The sequence below is a fragment of the Danio aesculapii genome, chromosome 6 (assembly GCF_903798145.1).
Source record: "Danio aesculapii chromosome 6, fDanAes4.1, whole genome shotgun sequence".
Taxonomy (NCBI): domain Eukaryota; kingdom Metazoa; phylum Chordata; class Actinopteri; order Cypriniformes; family Danionidae; genus Danio; species Danio aesculapii.
The window spans coordinates 19,632,593-19,649,396 of NC_079440.1; the positions used below are offsets into that span (position 1 = coordinate 19,632,593).

The following is a 16,804-nucleotide window of genomic DNA, read 5'->3' on the forward strand; positions in this document are numbered from 1 at the left end:
GTGATAGAGTGGGATAAAGTGGAATGACCAACTGAAAGGGAACCATTTGCACACCAACCATGGAAGTTATGAATAATTAAAAAACAGTATACAGTATGCAGAGTATATTACCCATTGTGTTAAACCTGTTTACATTTTAAATTTAGGCTGCTTTCACACTGGTTCAATTGCCTGGACCATACTCAAGTTCAATTGTCCCCCCTTGCCACCTTTTCAATTGGTTCGTGTTCACACTGTCTTTTTTCCTTCTGAACCCCGGTACACTTGCGTCATCGAGCTGCTGTTGTTTGTATGGCTGTTGCTAGATGACGGCCACAAAAGCAAAGCACCAAAATGGAAAGACGCACGCACATCGCGGTTGTTCTGCTTTTACTGAATTTTTTGCTTTTGGACATACAAAAAGCGACTTGCGTCTGTCTGTTGCAAAAATATTTTACTTGTCACTAAGGTATAGAACGTGAAACACACACTTGAATGAACGTTGTGAAAATTATATTTTGTTGTACAGTTGGCGGTTCACTTCCGTTCTTTGGTACGATTGAATTCATACCATAAGTGAATCTGACCAGAGTTTGCGTGAACCATACCCCAGACCACCTCTTTCAGGCGGACTTGAGTATGGTTCGTGGGTGCGCACCCGAGTTCAGAAGACAGCATTCACACTAGTTAAACGTACAGAACTCTGACATCCAACGTACCCGGGTGCGGACCAAAAGCGCTAGTGTGATAGCACCCTCAAGCACACTATACAGAGCAGCACTATTTGTATTGACACCCACTGTTCTCTCTGAAATTGAGGGTCCAGGAGGTCCAGGTGGCCCAGGTAGACCTTGAGGGCCTTGATGTCCTACCCCTTTCTCTCCCTAGTAATACAAAGAAAACAATTTTATTTCATTCTCAATAACTTTAACCTTATTAAGAGATTTTTTGGCTACAAAGTATAATATAAATATATATATAAATATGATATATATGATATATATGTGATGTTAACATGTAAACTTTTTTGCAGATTTATTAAAAAAGAAATACTGAAATATCACATGGTCCTAAGTATTCAGACCCTTTGTTCAGTATTTAGTAGAAGCACTCTTTTGATCTATTACAGACATAAGTCTTTTTTTCACACCTGGATTTGGGGATCGTCTGCCATTCCTCTTTGCAGATCTTCTCCAGTTTTGTCAGGTTGGATGGTAAACGTTGGTGGACAGCCATTTTAGGTCTCTCCACAGATGCTCAATTGGATTTAAGTCAGGGCTCTGGCTGGGCCATTCAAGAACAGTCACAGAGTTGTTGTGAAGCCACTCCTTCATTATTTTAGCTGTGTGCTTAGGGCCATTGTCTTCCTTAGGCCCAGTCTGAGGTCCTGAGCACTCCAGAGAAGGTTTTCATCCAGGATATTCCTGTACTTGTCCACATTCATCTTTCCCTCTTATGCAATGAGCCATCCTGTCCCTGCAGCTAAAAAACACCCCCACAGCATGATTCTGCCACCAACATGCTTCACTTTTGGGACTGTATTGGACAGGTGATGAGCAGTACCTAGTTTTCTCTGCACATACTGCTTAGAATTAAGGCCAAAAGTTCTATCATGGTTACATTAGACCAGAGAATCTTGTTTCTCACCACCTTGGAGTCATTCAGATGTTTTTTTAGCAAACTCCATGTGGGCTTTCATGTTTTGGGCCACTCTGGAATAAAGCCCTGACTGGTGGCATTTAAGGATTATGGATTATGGAGGCTGCTGTGCTCTGAGGAGCCTTAAGTGCAGCAGAAATTTTTTGTAACTTTGGTCATATCTGTGCCTTGCCACAATTCTGTCTTTGAGCTCATCAGGCATTTCCTTTGACTTTATGATTCTCATTTGGTCTGACATGCATTGGGAGCTGTAAGGTCATATATAGACAGATTTGTGGCTTTCCTAGTCAAGTCCAATTAATATAACTAAATACAGCTGGACTCAAATGAAGGTGTAGAGGATGATCAGAAGAAATGGACAGCACCTGAGTTAAATATATGCATCACAGCAAAGGGTCTAAATACTTAAGCTGCGGTCACACTGAACTTTTCTACCCATAGACTTCCATTCATACTTACACGAATGCGTCAGACTGGAAATGCAAGTTTGCGCGTCAAGTTTTGCAGTTCACTGCGTTGCAAAGTTAAAGCTTGGTAAACTCTGACCTGGGTGAGACTAATCGAGGATCAAAACATGACCTCATGGACAGAAATTTAAAACATGGACCATCGCTCGCTTTTTTAAATGTCTAATCATCTTGTTCAATCCCACCCCTTTTTCACAGTGCCCGTATGACAGAATTTCGCAAGCTCAAACTCTAGTGTGACTGCAGCTTCAGGACCATGTGAGATGTGTTAATCAATCTGTCATTGGTGAAGTGTATGTGTGGCACTAAAACAAAACTTGTTTACCTTCATTCCTTTCTCTCCACGAGCACCCTGAGGATTTAAAAAGACATGAAGTGAAGAAAAAACTAAAACAAACCCCAATCCAGTGCCTAATTAGGACACAGCATGAAGAAAATGAATATAATATTTACCATGCAAATTGATTATGCCCTCCATGCTAAAAATATAATTAACAGTCTGCTATATATGTCTATTTACTTGATTGACTGTGTTTTACAGAGCAGTTCTCTCTCAGAATTTAAATCATTTAAATTTAATAATTTAAATCATCATTGATTCACCTCTGCTTGTTCTAAATCTGTGTCAATTTTTTTCTTCCGTTGAACACAAAAGATATTTTGAAAAATGTTGGTATCCAAAAATACGTATGGTCACCACTGACTTCCATAGTAGGGAATCAATAGTAGGGTACCCAAAAGAAAATTGTACCTTCTCTCCATGAGTTCCATCTGTGCTGGAGGAAGTCGCCCAGTCATGTTTTGGCCCGGTGAGTCTCCATTTTTCTTCTCTCACACCTTTAGCACCAGAAAAACCTGGTGAAAACAGTACTAGAAGACTCATCCTGGATATCCAGATGAAATTTCTAAAACCATTTGAAACCTATAGACATGAATTAATTTCTTCATTTGCCAATGGTCAACGACAAAAAGAGTTTGCAAGCACAAATAAATACATTAATTTGCCTTAAAAATATTTACAAAAGACATTTACAAAAAATGTCTTCCAGTTCAACATTAGTTTATATATGAAGAGTTTAGATGCAAAAACCTCTAAATGTCATCTAAAATTTTCCTCTAAAATGAGCATTTTTTATCAGGCTCCTGTGTGTGTTCAGTAATGTAACTTTTATGGCAAAGAATAAGTCCTACATAAGTTCTAATAATATCTCAATATAAACAAAGGAGGCTGACAAAAACATTCATTTTTGATGGAAATTTCAGACGACACTTCGAAGTTTTTGCATCTGAACTCTTCATATATATAAAAAAAATCTTGTCAGGCATATTTAGCACAAGAAGAAAGTAAGCAAACTTATTATTTTTTAAAACCTTCTTTATTCCTGCAAAGTATTAAATGAAATGATGACAGTAATATCTATAATATTCTGTATGTAGTGTTAACTCTATCAATTAGATGCTGTGAACATACAAAAAACTATAATAAAATAAATAATTAAATTGCATTTAAATTTGAATAATTAAAACTAATAATAAGAAAATATAATATACATGAATATTTTGTTGAAAATGTTGGGGTCAGTAAAACTGTAAATTTTTTAAGAGCATTCCTTTTTTCAAAAAAGCTGCATTTATTATTTATTTGATAAAAATAAAAGCAAAGTAAAGTCCCAAAATTCTGGGACTTTTTAGCTAGATTTTTGCAACCGTTTCTCCCATCTTCACTTGCATTGTGAGGATTTGAAAAATAAAGTGAAATAAAATAAATGATAAAATATAATATTATAAAGTAATCTAAATCATTGTAATAAATGATTCAACTCTTCTCCACAAGATGGCATTACAGCATTTTCTTTACATTTAGTTGCTATTCAGATATTTGTGCCTGTATGCCTTTCAGCATCGCATTTTTAAATGCTGGCTACATTTAAATTCATTTTTATTTTCATATTAAGTTTAAATTTAAATAAGGCTAAGTTCCCCATATAGGTGTCAACCAACAGTAAAGGTCATTGCACTATATTAAATTTACAAAATAATTAATAAATTAGCTTGATAAAGCCAGTTTTCCTTCTTCATTTATTTTCTTTTCGGCTTAGTCCCTTTATTAATCTGTGGTCACCACAGCCGAATGAACCGCCAACTTCTCCAGCATATGTTTTAAGCAGCGGATGCCCTTTAGCTGCCATCACTGGGAAACACCCATACACTCTCATTCACACACATACACTTCAGATAATTTAGCTTACCAAATTCACCTATAGTGCATGTCTTCAGACTGTGGGGGAAACTGGATCACCCGGAGGAAACCACGCAAACATGGAGAGAACATGCAAACCCCACACAGAAATGCCAACTGACCCAGCCAATACTCGAACCACTGACCTTCCTGCTGTGAGGCGACAGTGCTACCCACTGCACCACCGCACCACATTTACATTAATCAAAGAAACAACATGCTATAGTATAGATAATTTCACAGACCTGTCGCACTTTGTTGGGCACCTATGTCCAACTTGTTTGGAACAACTTGTGGGGGTAGGGGCTGTACAGAAAACACACTTACAATTAGAACACACTACACCTACAATTGTTATCTGCTGACAAATGTTTATGGTATATATCCTGTAACTGTTATAAGATGTTAATTACATCTACATCCGCCACAGTATTAAAAACCAAGAGTTCACCACATTTTAAAGCGTGTAATTTGAATAATTTTTTAATGCACTATATGCAAGCACGTTTAATGTAAAATATCGTAATCAGGACAGAAACATAAAAAAATACAAAAGCTGTCACTGGGACAGCACTTTAAAATGACACTTTTTTTTGTTAACAATAAGCACACATTTGTTTACTATTACACTGACAAAACTCTTGTCGTCAATCCCAGTAGCAAGAGCAACAAATAATAACTTGACTTCTAGTTGATCATTTGGAAAAATGTCAAAAAGTAGATTTTTCTGATAAATCATCTGTTCCAATCATCACATATACTGCAGAAGACCTATTGAAACCAACATGGACCCAAGATTCTCACAGAAATCAGTCAAGTGTGGTGAAGAATAAATCACAGTTTGGGGTTACATTCAGTATGGGGGCAGGCGAGATATTTGCAGAGTGGATGGCAATCTCAACAGCCTGAGGTATCAAGACATTTGTGCTGCCCATTACATTACAAACCACAGGAGCTAAGAGGGCAAATTCTTTGGCAGGATTGCGCTCCTTCTCATACTTCAGCCTCCACCTCAAAATGAAAGCTTTGGCCAGCCCAGTCACCAGGTATTGAGCATTTTTGTGGTAATGTGAAAGAGGAGAAGATGATGAAGATGAATCCAAAGAATCTTGATGAACTCTAGGAGTCCTGCAAGAACGCTTTTTTTGCCACTTCAGATCACTTTATTAATAAGTTTTTTTGAGTCACTGAGATGTATGCAGTCATCCAAGCTCATGGGAGTCATACACAATATTAATTGTTTTTCCACTGCACTATGACTTTATATTCAAAAACTGTATATTATTTCTGTTAAGTGACAAGACTTTTGTCAAAGCAAAGTAATTTAAAATGTAAAATCCTCATTTGTCCTCATTTGTATTTGGATAAAAGCGTCTGCTAAATGACTAAATGTAAATGTAAATGTAAAATAATTATAAAAAAAGGCATAATAATATTTTATTTAGGTAAAAACAGCGTAATCTAAAGGCCTTTGCCTTTCATATAAGTCACTTCTGATACCAAATGATCAACTAGAAGTTAAGTTATTATTTGTTCCTAAAACTTGGATAGGCAACAAGACTTTTGTCAGGTGTATGTACAATACCTGTAATGTATCAGTTCTGCAAAAGACACCACACCACTGCAGTGACATTGTACCTTTAATTCTTAGAGTGCACCCAGATATGATTCAGGCCTGTTTTAAACCGTGCTGCACATTCATATTTTTGAATACAAGATTGCACATCTTTTATTACAAATTTTACCTTTCTGTTATTTGAGAAATTCAGATTGGACTTTGTACATTCTTGTAAAGAATTGGAAATGAATTTGGCGACTTTTTGATAAAATTAACTGCTTTTGTGTCTTAATATTTTAAATATTCACCAAATGTTCAGAACAATATTTGATGGATGGGTTTGGCATTTGTGTTTTTGTCAAATAAATGCAATAACTGATGTCCAAAATACTTACTAAATTATATTGCATATTCATGCTGTCCTCGATTCCACTTCCGTTGTCTCCAGAACCCTACAAATCATGACAAATAAGCATGACTATTTAGTTTGCCTAAAATAAGAGACAGTTTTAAATTAAGCCAGTGGCAAAAAAAATCTCCAATAAATGTTAGTATTGTCTGCATATTAAATAATACAGTATAAATATACAGTGCTCAGCATAATTGAGTACACCCAATTTTGAAAATGAATATTTTTATTCATTACTCAGTAAATATAGGCAATATGTTTTGGTGCATTTAAACAAAACAGATTTATTTAACAGATATATTTAATAAAATAATATTTTATTTACCAAACATTAAAAAAACGAAAGATAATACAATTAAAGTCAAACAAAATATTGCAAAAAAATAAAATAAAATAAATAAATAAATAAATTACAACCTACAAAATTTTAACAATTTTTTTCAAATTTCTTGCTTCTCTTGATTTTTAAATTTGTATTTAATATTTTTCTATAACATATACATTTGTGTGTACTAGTTTTTTGGACAAAGTTATTTCATTAGATATGCTCCAGATTTGGCTTCAGTACTGACTAATCTAATGTATATGCACAAATATAATATTGGACAGCTTCCTATTTAAAATATGAATTTAAAAGATAGATTTGTGAGAGGTGTACTTATATATGGTAATCACTGTACGCTGTAAGAAAATACTTTCTCCTAATTTGTGATTCATGAGTGCTTTTTGTCTGTTTGTGCTTTTAGACTGTATTTTGGGACATTGATTTCTGCTTAGACAGCTTTTGAAGTTGACAAGTTAAATAAGGTGAATTTTACTGACATTTTAATAGTTTGAAATAATTCTGATTTATTTATACCTTGTATGTCTTAAACAATGTATTGCCTTAAACAACTAACACTGTCAATAAAAGCCACTTTTTAAAACTGCAGAGTTGAATGTTAAACATCAAAAGTACATCCAAAAGCATACAGTCAGAATTATTAGCCCCCTGAATTATTAGCCCCCTGTTTATCCCTCAATTTCTGTTTAAAGGAGATAATTTTTTTTCAACACATCTCTAAACATAACTCATTTCTAATAACTGATTTCTTTTACCTTTGCCATATTGACAGTACGTAATATTTGACTAAATATTATTCAAAACACTTTAATTCAGCTTACAGTGACATTTAACCTTTCTGTCGTGTTCGGGTCAAATCTGACCGATTTTCAACTTAAATCAATTATAAATATTGTGTTTTACATCTGATTCCCTCAAGACCTCATGATATCCTCCACACAATGCATTTGAACATATAAAAGTGATGATCATCTCTTATTAAATTTTGAGTGTTTTAATCAACCGCCATAGGAAATGAATGGGTATCCAGGCTATATTCATTCATCAGACAGAAAACATCCCCACACACACAACCCCTACTCACTCACTCACTCACTCACTCACTCACTCACTCACTCACTCACTCACTCACTCACTCACTCACTCACGCATTTGAGACTGAACAATGTCTTTTGCAGGTACACATCTCTTTTATGTGCTTATGTGCCGATCCTCCAGCCTGATCTCACAAGGAAACATAACTATTTTACGATTTGTCAGTTTAGTGGCTAATTCATATGAGTTCAGTCGTACAAAATTTTTAAACGGAGGCGTGGCAACCAACCCCACCCCTAAACCCAATCGTCATTGAGGATAAGCAAATTGTACAAAATTGTATGAATGAGATCGTACAACTTCATATGGATAAGCTACTAAACTAATAAGTTATGAATTGTCATGAAAGTGTTGGATCCTCTGACGTGAATCAACTTCCTGATAAAACAGTGTATCATATCTTCACACAAACTAGGTGTCTGTTATGTGAATCCATCTTTGTGTGTCTTTCTTTTTTTCTTTCTTTCTTTTTGTTATTTTATTCATTTTGTTCATTTATTTCTCTATATCTGGAAAGAAGCACAGAGAAGGAATCTTGTTCCCTTTCTTTCTTTCTTTCTTTCTTTCTTCTTTCTTTCTTTCTTTCTTTCTTTCTTCTTTCTTTCTTTCTTTCTTTCTTTCTTTCTTTCTTTCTTTCTTTCTTTCTTTCTTTCTTTCTTTCTCCAATCTCCGTTCAGCCAATCTCTCTAGCAGTCTAGCAGGGGCACTTTTAGCTTAGCAACAATTATTTTATTATATTAGATCGTTGTTATCTCGCTCAAAAATGACCAAAGTATAACTAGTGCTAGTTTTGTGTCCATGCACACCGTATATATCTTCATTCACTATTCCCTATATTAGCTTGAAGGACTGAAAATTCGATCACTCAGAACACAGGAAAGGATAGCATTTTGTTTGTGCTTTGCCGGTTGATAAATCCTTCAGATGGATTAAAATTTAAATTTCTTTGGTCAGACCCTGTGATAGTTATTTTAGCGAGCTGTCTATTAGTAATGAAACAATTAGTAAACAAACAAATTTATTTTCATTGCAGTTATTTTATGTCTAATTCTGTAAATTCATGTTAAACACTACTTTGAGACATTATTTACAGAATGTTGAATAAAAATTTGGAGGAGATTTTTGTGCTAATATAAGAGCTGTTAAAACAAACCGGTCAATTTTGACCGGGAACACTAAAGAAAGGAGCAGGATGTGAACACGACAGGAGTTAACTAGGGTAATTTGGTTAACTAGGCAGGTTAGGGTAATTAGGCAATTTATTGTATAACGATGGCTTATTCTGTAAACTACTGAAAAAAATATAGCTTAAAGAGGCTAATCATTTTTACCTTAAAATGTTTTTTAAAAAATTAAAAACTGCTTTTATTTTAAAATAAAACAAAGTTTTATTTTAAATAAAACAAATAAGACTTTCTCCAGAATAAAAAATATTATCAGACATACTGTAAAAATTTCCTTGCTCTGTTAAACAATATTTGGGAAACATTTAAAAAAGAAAAAAAATTTAAAGGGGGGCTAATAATTCTGACTTCAACTGTATATGGAAAAAAAAGCATTTAAATCACAGATATTTTAACTGACTAAAACTTGTTTGTGAAGTAAACTTATTCTACTAGGTTTATATGCTGCTTACTTCATAGTCGTCATCGTCAGAGTCATCACAGTGATGCTCTGCAACCTGTGGCTTTCCGACCATCCTTAACTCTGAGATCATACCCTAAAAACGACAAGTTGACATGGACACACACACAGACAAAGAGAGAGTCAACATCAATCACCATTAGTCACATATAATTAGCTGAATATATATGTCTTTTCAGATAATATGCAGCTGAAGGCAGACAGATTAAAGGCCCGTTCACACTAGGGCTGTCCAAAAATTATTCTAATTTTAAATATTCATTGAATTCATTTAAAATGTTTATTTAAAATCTCTGTTTTTGACCAATTATGTAGATGTAGTGCTTGTGAGCACCTTGATTCTGAACAGCAGTTTGTTATTTTGTGCTTGTCATGCATTACGCTATTTGTTAAAGTGTATCTTCCCTGGCTATTTATACACCCAGTTAACTTGATTTGCCTTACATGCACATTAAGAAAATTGTTTTATTTTAGAACAGTCGTGTGAAAGTTTATGCACATCCCTATGCTCTAACTGCTTTGAAGGGTTTACCGTCCAGAGCTCCAAAGAAAGGAATGTTGTAGGAGTCAAAAAAACTATTTTTTTGTCTGGGTAATGCCTAATGATGAAAATGTGAACTAAAAATAAACAGATTTTTATTGTTTGTTAGTGTGGATGCAAATATATTTATCATTAGATTTATATTTATAATTGGCATGCTTGGTGACTAGCACAACCTTAATTTAGGATTTTACCAAAAGACAAACAGACAGTTTCAAGACAACGGGACAACATCTGACATTTTGTATATTAAAAAAGAAGAATATAATATATAATATGCAACATACTTGAAATTTGTCTGGATCATCAGCTCCACTTTGTCCAACGAAGATCTTAGAGTTTGTCTCAAGCTCCAAGTCATCAGGTGAGCGCTCCAATGTTTTTACCTTAGGCTCAGAATCACAGTCCTCATAGAAAAGCACCTGGCCTAGATTGACAGCCAGAGAGAAGCGGCTCCACTCTTCAGGCTGGTGTGCCACTTCAAAGCTGGCCACCTCTTGAGATTTTTCTGCATCAGGCTCTGTGTAATAAAATATGACTTTCCTATTGCCATTCTCAACTGCAGAGAGCTTAACCCCCACATACATTATATTTTGATTGGAGTCAGTGATGGAGAAAATGACCCCAGCATCTTCAGAAGTGGGCTTCAAGTGAAAGACCAGAGAGAAGTCTCGGTAGAGGGGCGAGGGAAGGTGTGTGAGTGCCAACTGCTCCATGTTGGTGTTGTTTGTGAAGAGGTAATATGCTTTTCCATTTGGGCCCTGACCTCGAGTGATATTTTCAGGTGGAAGGTTCCCAATAAGTTGCAGCAGGGACACGCCTCTCTCTTCTATGGTACAAAGAATATTGTGAATCAGCACAGCGACTTGGAACAAAGATGCACAAGTTTTTGTAGACAGTTAAAATAGTGAATTTTAAATTCAATTGATACAGTGTATTTCTGCAACTGTTTTGCAGCATATGAAATGTACCAAACACAATTTTTAACTGTCCAAAATGGGAAAAATTTTGTTTTTACTCTCTGATAGTCAAAGCAAGTAAAAAAACATTTAGGAAAAAGTGTTTTATGTAAATTATATGGACACATATATGGACAGCATTTTTTTCTAAAAGTACATCATATCAAAAGATGATACTTAGATTTTAATTCCAATTAGGTTCCAATAAGCCCAAATAGCAAAGAGAAATAAAAAAATGCATGTAAAAAAACACCTTGGGCCTTAAGAGGTTATAGTTTATTTTAAAAGAACTGAATGTTTAAAATTTAAATAATTAAAATATATATATATATTTTTTTTGTCTTATCATAAAACACTAGACAGTGCTCAGCATAACTGAGTACACCCCATTTTGAAAATGAATCTTTGTACCCATTTCTCAGTAAATATGTTTTTACTTATTAAATGTTATATTTATTTAAATAATATTTTAGTCACCAAACATATTTAGAAATTGAAAGATAATACAATTAAATTCAAGCAAGATATTGCCAAAAATAAAAAAAATGACAACCTACAAAATTTCAACTAAATGTTTACATTTTTTTTCCTTCTCTTGATTTTTCCTCTTTTTAAAATTTGTATTTAATATTTTTCTATAACATGTAAATCTGGATGTACTAGTTTTTGGACTGTTATCATAATTTATTTTGTTAGATAAGCTCCAGATTTGGCTTCAGTACTGACTAATCTAATGTATATGCACAAATATAATACTGTATAGCTTCCTATTAAAATTATGAATTTAAAAGATAGATTTGTGAGGGGTTATATATGCTGAGCACTGTATTTTAGTCTCTGTACTTTAGTACTATGCACTATAGTAAGCCTATGGTAAAAGTTAATATTTTAAATCCGTTGGGACATATCTGAAGATTTTTTGACTAAGAGTCTTGTCAGACCATTAAACAGAAAAGAGTAGCTTCTCGGGGGCATGTGTGCTAATATGACAAAGGCTTGATTCAACTTTAGTTTGGCTTTGTTTTTCTTCCACATTTTACTGCATATAAAACTAATCTAGAGATGGCTTCTTTTTCTATATTTGTAAGACATTTTAACCATGATAGTGTGAGTTCCGTATATTTATTTATATATAGCATATATATATATATATATATATATATATATATATATATATATATATATATATATATATATATATATATATATATATATATATATATATATATATATATATCATATATAGCATATATAACATATAACCAGTGTTTACAGTAGGTAGCTCAGATACTAGATTAGCTACATTTATTATACATTATTTTATACATTTATTATTATACATTTTCCAGTAGCTTGACAGTAGCTAATCTATTTATGATCAGTATTTTCCAGTATAGCTACTTTTTTCTAGTAAGTTGCTGAGTAGTTTGACAACAGCTATATATTTAAAAACCTAACTTAACCTAATTTAGTTTTAATACATCACACACTACAATAGTGTATTACTGCCATTTATTGGTAAATCACAGATCTCATGGTTTTACATTCATTTATTCATTTTCTTTTTGGCTTAGTCCCTTTATTAATCTGGGGTCGCCACAGCGGAATGAACCGCCAACTTATCCAGCACATGTTTTACGCAGCGGATGCTCTTCCAGCTGCAACCCATCTCTGGGAAACATCCATACACACTCATTCACACTCAAACACTAAGGACAATCCACGTGAACGCAGGGAGAACATGCAAACTCCTTAAAGAAATGCCAACTGACCCAGCTGAGGCTCGAACCAGCGATCCTCTTGCTGTGAGGCGCAGCTATACCTACTGCGTCACTGCGTTGCCCATGGTTTTACATTTACTCTTATTTTGTAAATAATATTTTTTTCAAGTACAAAGAATTGACATGTTATTAGTTTAGGTCAACTATTTTGATTTGCAATGCTTAACTTGTTTTGTATTAGTTGTCAACAGTCAAATGTGAAACTCAATTCAAACAATACATTCTAATCATTCATATGCACAAATGTCTTTGTGAAAGCTGTGTATGAAAGTTGTAATAAACAAATTATGGATTATCATAACTTTCATACTAAAACCTATTTTTACAAAAGAGTTACAGCAAAATACAGAAACATGTATATACAAAAAAGCACATACTCTTGGTGGCCTTACAATCAGGGAATAACAAGACTATAATTATGTATTATTATAACTGAACTATAATAGTAAATTATGTGTATTTTATAATCACAGTATTATACATTTATAGTATAACGTAATTTATTATGTGACATCATAATAACATGTATATTATATTTCATTCATTCATTTTGTTTTCGGCTTAGTCCCTTTATTAATCTGGGGTCGCCAACAGCTGAATGAACCACCAACTTATCCAGCATATGTTTTACGCAGCGGATGCCCTTCCAGCTGCAACCCATCACTGGGAAACACACATACACACCCATTCACACTCATACACTTCGGACAATTTAGCTTACCCAATTCACCTGTACCGCATGTCTTTGGACTGTGGGGGAAATCGAAGCACCCGGAGGAAACCCACGAAAACGTGGGGAGAACATACAAACACCACACAGAAATGCCAACTGACCCACCCGAGGCTCAAACCAGCGACCTTCTTGCTGCGAGGTGACAGCACTACCTACTGCGCCACCGCGTCGCCCCATATTATATTTCATTTAAACATATATTTTATCATGCACAGTGAAAGAGAATCTATATTATTTCTAAAGCTGTGAGGTTCTTTTGAATAACAATGCAGACATTTGTACAGCTGGCTAATGAGAGGTTGTACTATGCAGCTTTTTAAAAGGTGTTTTTTGAGCTGGTTTTGTTGACATGAGAGTGAGGAAAAGCTTAAAAGTAGGGTTTATGCAAATGACCAACCTTCTGCACATGGTTGCTCATTTAATACTATAAATTCACCCAACATTCATCCCCAAGACACATGCAGTTTTAATTTATTCTTGATCATTACATGGTAAACAGTTACATAATGTACCTTTAAGTGAAAAATTTTTCAATTGCTATTAGGATTTTCAAAATAGAAGTTTTCATTTGCCTGAAATTTGTACTCGTGCTTAAAATAATATGGGACTTTTAGAAAAGGGCCAGTTATTACATAAATCACTGAAATACGTGTGAAATTGCACCCCCTCAGGAAGTCAACTTCAGCCTCATAAATCAAAAAGCTACAGCCTCTGGAGACTGATAAAAAAAGTAGTGACTGATGATTGCCATGTCTACAGAACCTAGGGGAAAACTGTGAGGCACTGTGGAATAATACATCACAATGTACACTACAGTAAGTCCTGGGAGAATCATACTAAATTTAACATGCTGATTATGTGAAATTTAGCTTTCTCATGGTATTAAAGCAAAACTATTGTCAGGTCACATATATTTAATCTTAATAGTTCAATGTCTGGGACTGAGTAAATATTTTGCCATAGACCACCCTTGTGAAAAAGAACTGCATTTCAGCAGAACTTTAAAAAGAGAATCTGAATTTAGGGTTTTAAGTATATTTTTATATAGTCATTACTTTTTTGTATTCTCTATTTGAAACTTGCATTTCTAATATATTTGAACTTACACTTTTGTAATAATGAAACTCCAATTTGGTATATTAAGGATATGTTGTATTAAGGTACTGCATGTAAGTTTGAAACCCAGTGGTTGAACTACGTATTGCACGCCTTGTTTAAAACACACACAAGCGCAGGTTGCCAGATTGAAGACAATCTGACTATCGAGCCTAAAGGCTGATTTAAGTCGTGTTCTAAACAAAAGCAACGGCACGTGATAGAAGGAATATTTTCTATTTTCCTTATTTTTGTGATTCAGCATGTACATTTAATAATGTTAAAGAGGTTTAATATGTATTAATTATATCATAAATCTTACCATTTTGTTGGAGTGCAGTGAGTGCACATATATTCTGTGCTTTTGAATGGCTCTATTTAAATTTCTGTCATGTTTTGTCAGATACAAACAGCCAAACTGCTTATCACTGCAAATCTCGCCACGTAACGTGTTGTTAGGACAGGGGGTTACAATAGTCCCTTTCACACATTGATATCGGCAAATATCCAGAAAATTACTGGAATGACTTCACTGGTAAATTCAAAAAAGTGCTGTTCACACAGGGAAGACGTTTCGGAATTTTTCCGGAAAAGAGCATTCACACATCCATTCCCAAATACCGGTAAATTCTGAAATCATTAACCAGAAATGGCCTCTAACGGCTGCATTTGTATTTGTACGAATAGAAGGGGTCAGGCTTTTGTTGATGATTTCCCTTTTATTTAAACTTTTGCATTCATGCAGCTGCTTTGTCCCAGAGACATCCGAAGGCACATGTGCGAACCGCAGCTGAATGTTTACACATTTGACTACATTAAAAATTCTGTGGATGGATAAGTATTGTGAACAACTTTGATGAAAACATGGAGGAACACTTTTTCATGTCGTGATATACATAATATGTGTCTGCTGGAGCTCACCGGGGCACTCCTGCACTTCATGTGCATACCCATCAAGCAACTGAAGCAGAGCTTAAAGGTAAACAAACAGCGGGTTATCATAAGCGTTTATCAATATTTTTTACACAGTTGGCATTAAGAAGGAACATAGAAACATTATTTAACTAACATCTAGCAGCTAAATGTGTTTGGAAAAATATTCAAAGGCTTTTATTTTCATAAATAGCAGTTGTGAATGCGTCTGAATGTTCTTATTGACCTCTAGTAGACATCTCACGTCAGCACATCGCAGGTGAACGCGCTCTTTTTGGCAATTTTCCTTTTGCATTCACAAATGTTACAACTTCTCTTTCTGAAAAATTGCCAGAACAAATTTACCAGTATTTTCAAAAAGGGCGTGTTCACACATACAGACTTTTCCGGAAAATTGCCTGTAATTTTCCAGAAAGGTTTGTATGTGTGAAAGGGGCTAATGTAACCTGCTCACCTAATGTTTACATTTGATATATTCATATTATTTACAAATTAATAACCACCTCATGTGGAACTCTGAATCTGCGTCTCATTTTGGAAGCTGTTATTATACTGTCCACCGGAGGTCACAGATCGGTCGAGAATGCACACTTTAAGAGCCTTTTCCAACTGAATGAACGAAACATGTTGTTTTTTACCATGACAACCAGGGTTGCTGAAATATAATTGGCTAAACTGGCATTGGGTGGGTTAAAGGGACCAAAACAAAGACAGACGTTCCAGCATGTCAGACATTTTTAAAGCAGAATATCTGACTTCAGCATTGTTTTTCAGATAAACAAGAATCTTCACTTAACATGTTTCTTAAATATCTCCAACACAGATTTTTAAATTGCTCTTTTAAAAAGTGAAATTAAGTGTGTTACGAAATTCATGATAGAGTACTATTTTATAAGTCCAATTAAGTGGCCAAATCTAAAATGATCAGCAAGTACAGTTTAAAAAAAATAGTAACATTTAAAATATACTGAAGAACATATTCAGTACAATAAAACGCACCTCTTATTTTTATTACAGGGACAATATTTCTGTATTCTGTCATTAGTATAGTATTACAAACGTCAGTACTAATAAACAAGTTCTTCACCTATACACAGAACAGTTTGAATTAATGGTCCAATTTCAGGGTCAACAGCAATAGCAGCTTAGCAACTTTTCCACTCGACACCATGATTCTCATTGACATGGCTGCCAGCTATTCACTGACTTAGCCAACATTCATTTCGTTCCTGTGTTGTGTGTCATTATGTTTCAAAATGCTCACACAGGAGATTTTGGGAGTATATTTGGCCCGTTATTTAGTCCAGATGTGTCCTTTTGCTCCTGCATCCTACCTTACACGAACACAAACACATTCCATTTGTAAATC

At 34.4% G+C, this 16,804-nt stretch overlaps 1 protein-coding gene across 3 annotated transcripts in view; it reads right to left on the minus strand.

The window, feature by feature from the left end:
* Nucleotides 1-16,804, minus strand: part of col18a1b (collagen type XVIII alpha 1 chain b) — a 64,193-nt gene that overhangs the window by 25,180 nt on the left and 22,209 nt on the right. For 2 of the 3 annotated variants that reach the window (XM_056459732.1, XM_056459730.1), the window contains exons 2-8: nt 10,222-10,763; nt 9,386-9,469; nt 6,298-6,354; nt 4,590-4,650; nt 2,857-2,960; nt 2,431-2,457; nt 780-863 (exon numbers count right to left, since the gene is read on the minus strand). In XM_056459732.1, the coding sequence (XP_056315707.1) occupies nt 780-863; nt 2,431-2,457; nt 2,857-2,960; nt 4,590-4,650; nt 6,298-6,354; nt 9,386-9,469; nt 10,222-10,763 (959 nt within the window). The remainder of the gene's footprint in view (nt 1-779; nt 864-2,430; nt 2,458-2,856; nt 2,961-4,589; nt 4,651-6,297; nt 6,355-9,385; nt 9,470-10,221; nt 10,764-16,804) is intronic. The other variant, XM_056459731.1, reaches the window with a different exon arrangement.